At 37.0% G+C, this 13,049-nt stretch overlaps 1 protein-coding gene across 2 annotated transcripts in view; it reads left to right on the top strand.

Moving 5' to 3' along the window:
* Positions 1-13,049, top strand: part of LOC117324551 (kinesin-like protein KIF26B) — a 385,773-nt gene that overhangs the window by 76,298 nt on the left and 296,426 nt on the right. Inside the window, exon 1 of one of the 2 annotated variants that reach the window (XM_033880464.1) lies at positions 2,602-3,682. The exons of the other annotated variant lie outside the window; for it this stretch is intronic. Coding sequence (XP_033736355.1) covers positions 3,494-3,682 — 189 coding nt within the window. The 5' untranslated portion in view covers positions 2,602-3,493. Of the gene's footprint in view, positions 1-2,601; positions 3,683-13,049 lie in introns of those variants that run through there. 2 annotated transcript variants of the gene reach the window in all.

Here is a 13,049-nt window from a genome sequence, read left to right as displayed (position 1 = left end):
CGTCACTGGCATGTTAAAATGTCACCATTTGTTTATATAAGCTTCCTCCTATCGTGGGATATGTTGACCGCTTACAGAGACGTCTCTATACACGACATGCATGTCAACATTCGTTGGAGAGTCCGCTGTAAAGATAAACAGGACAATGTAGTCGATAAATTAGTTTGCAGCGTCCGTCAACAAGACAGCGTTGACAATTGAACAGCCGCCCATGTCTTAGGATGTACATGTGTAGTATACATTCCCATGGGGTTCTCCTTTCTATGAAAACATTCTTGAGATTTGGATTTCTGGTTTTCTTTCAATCAAGATAGGAAATGAACATATCGACTGTCTGCCATGCATTAGATAAATTCACTAAAGGCTCCGGACACGGACATAGTTTTGGACAATGTGGCGACCCTGGTCGGTACAGTAATGTGATTTAGATATATATTTGCACTTTGAATAACTCCGACACGCTAACATGCTATTCCAAAACCACGGCAATTCGGGATTTACAATAAAGCTAACATATTTATTCCGAATTGCTTCCATCAGTACCATATATCCTGCAGTTATTATGGGATATCTTTCATTTAATACAAATTGAGATATCTGAAATTCATTCGTAACAAAAATTGCACAAATTTGCTATCGTCGTAGATGTACTGTCGGTTGTATTAAGTTCGACTACAAGCAGGAGGCCGGTTCCATCAATTTAATTTGTGGAAATGTGAATCCTCTCGAGTCAAAGTAGACTAGTCTGGAAAGGTCACCAAGGCCTACCATATAGTCGGAGTGACATTAACACGAGTGGCAAGCAGAAGCTGCACAAATGCTCCATTAACACCTTACAGTACATTGGGCGACAAGTGTTTTTAAATCAGCTTGGATTGGAACTGTTTGACTATTCCAGGAATGTTTACCCTTATATGGCGGAGTCAATGTGTTTATATCGTCAAAATCACACTCTCTTCTACAAAGGTGCTCTCGTCGGGTGACGAGATGTTTGTCACGTGGTGTCAACTAAATGTCTTTTGATTCTGTGCACATGTGAGGATATTCACAGTTGCTGATGAAGTTGTTTTTATTCAGCTTGGCATATTACTGCTGTATACATTGTATATAAAATACATCGGAAAAACTTTGGCATATTGAATATTTTATTATATCGTATGCTACAATGACTGATTACATGTTTTATTTCAAACATAAAACTGACATCATAGAAAGATGACCTTGAAAGTTGCTACTCTGGTTCCATTCCTACTAGTAATTGTATTCCAGGCATTTCAACCCATTTTATAGGTATATATAGAACAAAGAGTATATATGTATATAAAGCGTTAGAATTGTATGGCGTTCTATTTTCACGTTGGCTTTGACGTGTTTGAGGACTATATAATGTTGAATTCACGTATTCTCTTTGGGAAATAATAATGAGGGTGCTATCAGTAGCTGTCAGTAGGAAATATTTCTGAGTTAATCTGTACCTGGATGAATATACTTGGACGATGAATATCACATTATGATCATTTCCGTTTACGGACATTTTAAACTACGCTATTGTTCATAGATGAAATCGACATTGATCAGTGACTTGCAGTCGTAGCCATCGGCGAATTGCATCGGGAAAAGAAGTGTTATATTTCATATCTGGGCAAGAAAGCAAATTCAAACTCGAGGAATTTCGTTACGGATTTCAAAACATCATTGGAAACAAATATTTTGATGACATGTTTTAACTTTGTATGCCAAAGCACACATCATTCGTTCTGCCTGGAACAAAAACCTCGTTACAAATTCTCTCCAGTGCGGTGCCTTTTGTTATGTTTATTTTCCAAGTTGAAGACGGAAGACTCGAAGACAGGCACACGTGGCTTCTTGGACAAATACCAGTACAAAATACAACTGTTGGCAATAGGTGGAAGTTTATGCACACATTCCATTTAGTGATTTTAGTTCATTTTCAAAACGAGAGGAACATATTGAAACATATTGAAGATTTCTGTGTTAAACATTTCGTCACTGGAGTTTAAAGAGGAAGGAAGATTCTGAAGAAAAAAAACAACCATGTTATACAGACAAGAAAATCGTGATATCCTATTACATAAGGTCGGTTTGTAAAGGATGACCTAATCCATTCCTCCTGTGTGTCATTTTGTGCCCTTAGTGGTCAATTATTAGAGTAAGCATCTTAGCGCTGACCAGCTGGACAGTCCTCAGGTTTGTGAAATGTCTAGGTGTAAACAATAAACACAGACACGTGTATTCAGTGGAGTGTGAGAGTTTCCTCGTTATACGGGTAACACCTTGATGGTCTAGCTGAGCAGCTTTGTTATATCAAACCGTTATACTCGGGGTAATCCACCTGCCTGTTCTATGGAGTATAAAAAACTGGATTCATTTAGCCAGGTTGATGGTCACAGACGGATAATTACGGGTACGACTTTAGTCTGTGACTCGCCATGTACCCTCACAATTACCTGCCGTCTAATGACTATCACGACGTGTAACGGTTAGGTATTTGTTAAGCATATTGCTACCTGGGGATATGCTACCTGGATTAACACAAACGTGAAGACAGTCACAACTATAGGTGTTTTTGTTCAAAAGCACATTTAAAATGATTTACTGTCATCTTCAGATCCTCCATGTATCATAAATTCTAAGCAAACATATATATTCATTAGCTTTGGAGTATGTCTTACGTGTAAAACGGCCGTACAAGATTTATTGTACTGACACGAGGTTATTCCGGAGTACCAGTGCATATAGACTTTGGATTCCCTCTAGGTCTTTGCGCCGTCTGGGTAATTTGGTGTTGGAGATTTCGGATTTATTCACAAATCGGTGAAATAATGACAAATCATGCAAATGGCAAAGAGGCCTGCAGAAATCATACTATCACGTGTACTTTTCGCGACTATTTGTCGGTTGCCAATACGATCTGACGGCCAATCACAAGTTGATGGTGTATACTAAATGACTAGATCATTATGGAAATAATTTCTGTTCTGACTGCTTAATGGCATGCAAATATATGCTAATGAGCCTAAAAATTTCGCCTTGGGACCTATTTACGCTCGGAGGTCAGATAAACTCTTGTTTCAGATATCGTTTTTGTTCTGGATCTATAGAGACAATATGTTCTAAATGTGTCGATACTTGAAGGAGAAACTTAAGGCGAAGCATTAACAAATGGTGCTAGGGATTCCCGCGAGAGAAGCAATTGACAGTGAGGAATATACTCAGCATCTGTACTCACTTCGCTAGGACAGGTATATGGATGTGTGCCGAAACCTCTTGTCAACATATATTTTGTTTCAGACAATGTGTTTGATCTGGAACAACTTACGTGTTCAAGCAGTAAGGAATGATACAGATGCTGAAAATACCTGAATCCTTGGTACAAGATTTAAGTCCAGTGCTTTACATCGTGGGATACGACTTCAGATACATTTAGTTGATGTTTTGTTGTTTGTTTTGGTTATCATAAAAGTTTACAAACATGAAAAGTGTACGACATTCCAGTCATGGACAGAGACTGACCAGTGACAATCCTGAGTCGTTGACCAGGCAACTGGACATAGAGGTAGCTAGATTGGATGACATGGTCCGCGCTATGGAGAACTTGGAACGTCAGTGTCAGATTGTAGCGGGTGTCCGGGGTCCCTGTGGTGACCAGGGCTTGATACAGGTATATTTCTTGTTGGCATATTATGCGTTATTAGTGTAAAAATCCACCTCTATGTGTTGTTCAATACACATACCTTATTTCTTTATTGAATTATTGTATCTTGTATAATCTGTTGTAAATGCTTTGCGATAGTTCAAATAATTATTCCAAACATATCTATTGTTCGCGATTTTTATTCACAAAACAGAAAGCGAAAAATAGAACATATTGAAAATAGCAAACTTTAAAACCCGCTCAAACACTAGCAACATCCTTTCCTTTCATAAATCTTACTTCTTTCACCTTCTACAAAATCCAAGAACCTCCACTCACTCCTAACCTCCCCCTCACATTACCTCCACCGTCATCTCCAGAACACCAAACTTTTACATTGGGTGTATGGGTCTATGTCGGATGAAGAACGGTGAGCTGGATTCTCCTTCCAACAAAAAAGATATACGCTGGTGTCTTCCGTCTTCCAGATTCGTCGTTCTCCCTCCAACATGGATACATAGACCATAATTTCATATCCATAAGCATCACGCCTTCAAACCTCCCGCTCTCCCCTCCCCCCCCCCCCCCCCCCCCCCCCTCCCCATTCATTAGAATGCTTTAGACATGATTTAGAGTGATGTCAATTTTCATTCATATATTTCCTTGTTCCGTGTTTGATGCTCCTGAAAGTGTTTGGTGGGGTTTGTTTTCATTATTCACTATCATTTTGACTGTATAATACTTTTCCCTATTTGATGTAAAGAGTAGCGACGTTGTTGATAAAGCAGAAGAGGCTCGTCCCCCCGGAACACTTCTTATTCTCCCTATAATACTTTCAAATGTCCATTTTCTTTTGTTCTCGTTTGTCACTGTTGTGAGAACCGAGGTTTTGTTTATTGGTCGGTTTTTAACATATAATTACTGCGAATTTACAATTTTGGAGAGCTGATATTTTCGTGGATTATTTCCTGTTTATCCTTCTATGAATCGAAAGACACCGTGCTGTATTCACTTCTTTAAACATATGTATAGTAGTATTTCATTTTTCTACTAACCATGGCGTACCCACGATAAACATGCGTAGTCCGGAAAATTCGCGATCCGGAGAGAAAAAAATATACAACGGATTTCCAAAATGTTGCTTATACTAACCATTAGGGTATAGGAATTCCTTGTCAGGGCATTCCTTTTGTAAACGATTCTTAATGATATCACCGCGTATACATTTTCTTATAGAATTATAAAATATATTCATGTCGCGAATAATGTCTATTTTATCAGTACATGTGATCAAATTATCCATAAAATATCAATAGCAATCTTTAACGCTCATTCTACCTCTCCCTTTAGTGAATCACTAAGCAATAACAAAAGAATATTTCCTAAGAAACATCTTCTTCAATTTTCAGAAAACACGAACATTTGGTAAAAAGAATATTACTGAACATATTCTACACTTGGCTGTGTTAGACTTAAACAGATAGATATTATCCGAGTCTCGCGCGATCAATATGTTTCTGATATAATTACTCGAGCGCCTCTCTTTAAGATTGTCCCTATAAACATCAGTAATACTCGCCGTCCATTAATTAGAACAACTGCTGTGACCGCCATATATACACGTAACTCAATAGACCGGACAAGTGGGGAGATGTAATGGCGCCTTGTCTCACTCACCTGTACCAATTTATCATAATTACTGGTTATGATATTTTCATTATTCTGCCTGCCTTGTATATACCAGACAATACAGAATTCAATTTGGATCTTTTATAGCCAATCTTTTATTCATAAAATTTTGCCATGTTGGCGTTTTCGTATTCGAAGATGCTTTCGTCTATTTATTGTGTGTTGTCTGAGTCTAGCATGTATTGTCTTTTATGGCGTTTTCACGAAAGAATGGCACATACATATTTCTGGTTTTTATTTTGTTTCAAGTTGTTATACGACCTATGATGTGATATGTTATAGACCTCGATAATCATTTTCATATCGATATTCTGCAGCATTCCTTTTATTTCACACCAATCCTGACCAGCTAAGGTAAATTGCAGTAATATATCAAAAGCGTTTGCTGAAAAGCAATGATAACAGTCAGGTAAGCATTTAAATGATGAAAATAGAAACACTTGGATTCTTAAATACTGAGCACTTCAACATATCTTAACGTGTAATCTTTTGACGAAAATAATTTTAAAATCAAGAGCTCCAACCAAGGAACGTAATTGGATTTGAATTGTTGCCAAGACAACTGTCAGTAAGAATTAATGATTGTGTGTTTAGATATGGCGTGGGTGATCCATTCACAAATTGTATAAGCGTTGTATTTAACTTGCTACAGATAAGAAGATGAGCAGTGCAGATTGTAAAGTTATCGAAACGGTATATACATTTGTAACTTAGGAAGTTTTTGTTTTAGCAATATTGTGAGCCGAATTTATCCTACCTTAGTCAAATGAAATGCTTGATACTTCCGTCTGTATGCACGCGTCACCCAATTGTACTTCCGTCTGTATGCACGCGTCACCCAATTGTACTTCCGTCTGTATGCACGCATCACCAAATGGTACTTCCGTTTAAAACTTGGCCATTTTATCTGAATATTCTATGTGTTGCTCCTCTAGCTACAACATCTTGTGAATAATATGTACCAGATTAAAACAGAACACGATATCGACTCAAGTGTATATCAAATGATCGTAGGATTTAAATTGATATCAACAAAAAAGATTCCTTGGTGTTCAGTAATGATAAAATTTAATGCTTAAATGCATTATGTAAATAAATAAAACAACATCTCTGACTCATTTCTGCGAGCGCGAGAGAATTCGAAAGAAAACAGGACAATATGTGAAGACTAGAGACTGTACCGGGTATTCCTGAGAGACAATGCTACCATTGATGGGTGAAAAACAGAAGATTCCACTTCACATTGTGTCTTTGATTAGATTGGAGAACAATGTCCGACAGTTTCTGAAGATTTAGAGTCAGTATGTAGCATTGTTATGACTTCTGTGTGTTAGAAATGATTTCACTCGTAGGGAAAAGCTTTAATTTCATTTGTTTGAGGATTTGTTTAATACTTTTCACGGTTGTCTTGTTCAATAACGTATATACAACAGTTAAACATAACATATACCTCCATTATTGTGAGACACAGCAAGGCAGCATAACACATCCACCAATCATGCCGACTGTTACGTGCCTGACAACTTCCGCTCAGGGCACAGTCCAACCAAATGTTGTAAATGTACATCGAGTGTCGTAAACCAGTCCGTTGTCGTGCTACCCTTATGTACGAGTGCCGGACCGCTGTAAATAATGTTACATGCAGACGTTCGGAGTCTTCTATGACAAGTGTAATCGAACTTACCTTTGCGTAGGTACAAATAAACCTGTAGTGTCATTTTAACCTGGCTACACAATGTAGTGTTGAGACAATTGACAAAGTTCATGTACTTAATTTTATTTTGACGCGACCTTCTTTTTTTATTCGCGGTCTCACATCTCAAGGTTAAAAGCTACATATACATTATTTGTTTGCATCCAGAACAACTGTACAAGTAATAGTGACGTCATGGTCGTGTAATCGATTCACGTTCAATTTTGTGCTTAATTTCATAGAGCCCGCTCGCCTCATAATACCCATGTGTGTAGCCAATGGGAAGACAGTGTTCTGTCATGTGATGTACTACTGAGAAACGGCTCAAAATAAATTGTAATATTTGGCTTCAGCATTTTAAAAACGTAAATTTTACTCATAGTTCTTTTTTTCTTAATCTGTATGTCACTTTGTCTTCCGTTTTGTTCTATGTGCAAGATCTCAATTTGTTAAGGAAGCATTTTAAATGGATAAGCACGGGCATTGTAAAGTTATTGTTGCAGATGGTCAGCTATATGTCGCGATATCGTGAGTTCACTAGGACATTCTTGCCCACTAAGCTGTGTCATTGACCAGGGCTATATTGGCCATATCGATATATTGGATGATAAAAACTTATACAGCTGCACATGTACATATAGTTTTACGGTGGACTTTAAAGTACGGAGATTTCAGAATCGATTTTCTCGTTGTACTTGAATGCTATGAAGTTTGCCGCATTCATGTCGCTTGGGTTTTTTGTAAATGGTAAATAAATTAGTTAAAGTAGATTTTGTCAAATGTAACGGTGACTAATCAGGTTTATAAGATGTATGTGGCAGGTCTGAAGGGGTACTAAATGTCAGTCTTTATTAGTATACTAAATGTAAAGCTTTGGAGATTGAGGTTCACATTGGGCTTCATTGTTCCTCACAATACCAACATTTTGTATCTCTCTTAAAGAATTATTTACAAAATTGTGCTCGAATATTTATTTAAATTTAAGTATGGGTGGTATATTACATAGAAAATCGTGTCGTTTTATTTGCGTCTCCAGGAGGAAAAGCGAAAAAATGATGTATACGAAATTATCTTCATCGATCATCATAATCCAGTATGTTAGTGAATAAGGTATTACTCGGGTATAAAGGCCTTTAGCTTCACTGACGAAATCATTTGGTTAAATCCAATGCTAACTCTCCTGTATCTTTGCTTTAAAAGGTACTTATATCTTGTGTCTTTTGAATCCTTTAACCTGTGTTAGACCTTGAAGAGTTTTCCCTCTGTGGATCAAAATGTTTACGCTCAGGAAAACCGGTATCCCTGTGTTCAGAGGGACCACCGACATTCTGTAATCTTAACCCAAATTAGTTGGTACTTTAATAATGGAAATCACATGAGTAAGCAACACAGTAGCGATAACTGTATATAATAGTATATATAAACTGCGTGGTAAGTATTCATATAGTGGATGTTTCTCTTTTCATGAACATGCTTGTTTTCACATCGCAATTACGTGCATCCAGTGACTTGTGAGTGATAAGCTGAACGATCGTATACTTGAGATCTCGTCTGGTAAAATTACGTTATGAAAATCTATTTTTGCCATATCGATGATCAAATAAACTTTCTGAGATCCAATTAGTTCATAATTGTATAGAGAGGTGGCGCGAGACAGAAACTGTCCAGTAATCACATTTCTAAGATGGCGTCGCTGTTCAGGTATTGGGTGTTTAAGGTATACAACACAAGAACGACAGTCGGTTGACAGGAGTCATTGACCGAAGAAATGTGACAGACGGACGAGTAGGGAGACGGAATGATATAAATCAATGTGTAGATACAGGCTGACGTAAGTCGTTAAACATGATGTGTTACATTAAGTTACCTATATACTCCTATTGTGTTATAATGGCTTATCCTGATGATTCTCTACCGTTACTAATGAGTTAAAAACATCATAGAGACCGTTAATCTGTGTTGCCCCGGTATAATGTATAGATCATTTGAAATGTCGCTTGTCGGGAATAAAATTATCCTCCATAATAATCGCGACCCATAGCATTTCCTTTTCTATATATTCCAACGCAAAATGATTCGATTTCTACAAAATTCAGAAAATTATGTGATATTTTATATATCGGCTCTGATGGGACATTTTGGACTGTATTTTATCTCTACACATCTTAAGGCCATTTTGTTTTATAATTCTAGTTTAAATTGTTTACGTTGCTTTTGAATGAAAATTGTCCAGGCCCGATTTTCGGCGACTTACACTTAACGCTAGCGTCAGGGGTAAATGGGTATCCTGACTCAAGCAAATAAAACAACGCATACACAAAACTATTCTACAAATTCAGAAACTTTTAATGTACATCGGTCCGTAATGTGGACTAATTTCTTTAACGTAGATAGATCCATGACGTGTAAACAGAGTCACTTGAACGTTTTATCTCACTACAACTTTGTGTAGATAGGGAGGATGACCGTTACATACCACCGTTACCAAGGACAACCCAAATAGAGAGGTAGTCATGGCCGGAAACATCGTTTAGATCGCAGTCATTGAGAAGCTTAGAGCCACAGTCAAACTCTCTCAGTATCCGACCTTATCATATACAGTGTATACAAGTTTTACGAAAACTATATGAAAACCCGCTACAAAAGTTTATAACCGGGACAAAACAGACAAACGTATGGAAATAAAAACCGTCAAAACACAAATAAAAAAGGAATTGTTATCAATGGTGAGGGGTAATGTATCTCAGAGTCTCGTTTTTTTCCCCTAATTATATTTGTCTGATTATACTTTAATAGTTTTATATAGATTTACCTCTCAACTATCTGTTCAGGGAGCAATACGATGCTTGAGTCATACAGACATTTTAAAACCAGTCTTTTTCCAGAAATACACAACTCTATTACATACCAATAAAACATTCTCTTGGCATACGAAGCAAGCATCATCCGTGAAATTACGTTATCCGGAGGGTAAACCCGAGCGTATTACATGCATACGTTCGTGCGGAAAGCCAATTTGACCTGCGGTACAAACATATCTATATTTTTCTCGGAGAAAAATATCTCACCTCAATGTTTCTCGTTAACCTCATAAATAAGCTAAGAATAAGTGCAGTTTAACAGAGGATTATATGGGGTGTTCGCTGCTGACTCGCTCCACACAAACTCTAATGCATTCTTACACGTTGGGTACTCCGAGCGCGGCTTCGTCAGTCCAAGTTACATAACGGAGTCCGTATAGATGGATCATGCATGGAAGGATGTTTAAACTGCTGTCAAGTATATACTTCATCAACAAACATACACTTCACACCTTAAACTGCTGTCAAGTATATACTTCATCAACAAACATACACTTCACACCTTGGCACTGACACATGCGAAACTCAAAATCGCACTACCATTTTGTCTCGAAAGAGAGTAGAAGAAAAGCGCAAAAAATCGTATTTAGAGGTAAATCAATGACAAAATCCTGGTTCACTGATTATACGCTAAACATATTGCTACAGATTACTCAAGAACGAATGTATTTAAAATGGACGATTATATTTCGGTATATGATTTACAGACATTTTCCGAACAGAGAAACCGCAACAAAAAAATGCATGATTGTATTTCGGTACATTTGTGTATATGACTAACAGACATTGTCCGAACAAAGAAACCGCGACAAAAAATGCACGATCATATTTCGGTTTATGATTTATAGCAACAGTCCGAACAGAGAAACCGCGACAAAAGTTTATATAGTACCATTCGTGTGATAAAAAGCCCGGATATGCTATTGGAGGATGCAGACGTTTATTTTTCCTCGGATAAATTTCACCCACAATTACCTCGCGAATTATTCAATGGAATCTATGTACCTAGTGATCTCCTCAAACTGTACATATCTCATTCTTTAGGTCGCGAGCTAGGTCTGTATGTACTTTAAAAACCGTCCTTATCTAACTCGACCTGGCTCCTTTGGGAATCATCGGTGCTGTCGTGCACTATGCCGTTGATGCACTTGTGATAGGTTTCGCCGCCATCTTCGTTAGATCTTCCGGTGAAAGATGTACGTGACAGTGTCTATAGACATGTTGTATGGGTATGTGTTTCCCTTGTATTAAAAAATCAATTTAACGAGAGAAGGTGTCAAATATGGCGCATGTCTAAATATAACAAAGTGTTGTTTGTCTTTAAAAAACACTTCTTCCGACAACATACTGTTTGAAAAGGACATTTGGTATTCCAATCACAGTTGTCGTCAGAACTATCACTAACTTATTGAAGGATTGCACAGAATCGAGATTTCTACGTTATGTGATATCTATCCCAGTAGTTTTTATTTTGTCCTTCTACTTTACATCTGCAATACCTAAAAATAGTTGATTCGAACACTATATTTTGTCTGGTCGATGATATAAACTATATAAATATTGTATTTATGTCAGAATTAGATAATGTACTGGCACACACTAACGGCACAGTATAGCACATCATGATAAATAAATGACGTCACACCTCCCGACAGAGGTACGCGTCATATGAGTCGTTATTCGTCCTAATGGGGACATATATAACGATTTTCGCCCATATCATCATGAATTTGAAAAAAAAGTAAATGTAATGTTGGATTTATTTAACTCGTAAAATAATCTGATAGCCTAAAGGCTGGTGACATAATGTCAGTACGTGTAAAATAGATTCCGTATCTTATCTACACAAGGTCCGCCATATACTGTCATATTTATATTGGTTTTAATATTGTACAACGCTTTCCTATTGTATGACATGTTTCATCATGCCTGTATTCAATATTGTATATCATCATTATTATTACTAATCGTAACTACTCTGATGAGCGGAAGGCACGCTTATCCTGACTGTCCTAGACAATAAACACGCCGTCCCCAATATAAAACAGGAAAAAAAGTACTCGTTAGAGTTTTAATCCTGGTCAAGCGGATTGTCGATTGCCCTATTCATTCGCTGAAGGTCTAACAATCACACGTATGGTCAGTAACGCCCGTTATGTTAGCCCAGCGCCTAATCGGATCCCGTCCGTTGACCCTCCCCTTTGGTTGATTTGAAGCTGGGTATTATGTAGGATTTGTTTACTAAACGCGGTGTTTGTATACGCAGTATGGTGGATGATCATGTGTGGTGATTTAAACTAACAGAGTAACGGAAATGACCGAAAAATATCTTTGTCATATCTTTCTAAATATTTCGTTAAAATCCAACGAAAAGAATATAAAAGTATTACATGAATTTACGGTTATCGAAAACTTAACAAAATGATATCGCATAATTTTATTTTCATCTTTTTTTTTTGTGCATATTTTAGAAAGATATGTCAATTTCATTTAGCAATTAAAAAGGTACAATGTACAATATATATCAAAGAGCGTATATGATTACTAACCTCACAATTATGATGGTGATAACTTATAAAAAATTGCAAGTATATTTTAGAATGAGCGGCAACATACCCATGGAATAATAACAACATGATGTTGGTCATAGGGATATATGATGTTATAGCTCAATGTGAAGGATTAAACATCTGTAACTATACTTGTTCTTGTATAAGTATACTGTAGGACATGTAGGTAGGTCCTCCTTCGTACCTATCTGTGCCCATTTGATTCGGAGTCTGATCTAGAAAATGGCTGTCGGTTGAAGCTTAGTAATACTATTTCTAATTCACAGAAATATCTTCTTAGATCTCTCTTAGATTCATAATTACAGTCTTAAAATGAGTATTGATTGTTGTTTATAAACTGGTCACAGGTATTGGCGTACTCCATGTCGTAGTACAAAGCATGTCTGTATTATCTGTCTTTGATGTATTTTATTGAACGGAAACCCTAACGTAAGCGATAGAGCAAAGAACATACACTGTATGTTTTGATTTGTTTCTTTGTTTTACTTTTTTCACAGTTTCCAAAGATCAATTTTATCTTGCCTATTTTCACGGTTTCCAAAGAACAATTTTATCTTGCCTATTTTCACGGTTTCCAAAGA

This window comes from Pecten maximus, chromosome 3, assembly GCF_902652985.1.
Source record: "Pecten maximus chromosome 3, xPecMax1.1, whole genome shotgun sequence".
In the NCBI taxonomy this organism is placed as follows: domain Eukaryota; kingdom Metazoa; phylum Mollusca; class Bivalvia; order Pectinida; family Pectinidae; genus Pecten; species Pecten maximus.
The sequence above is the reverse complement of the archived record's forward strand: the minus strand, read 5'-3'. Positions and strand labels throughout refer to the sequence as shown.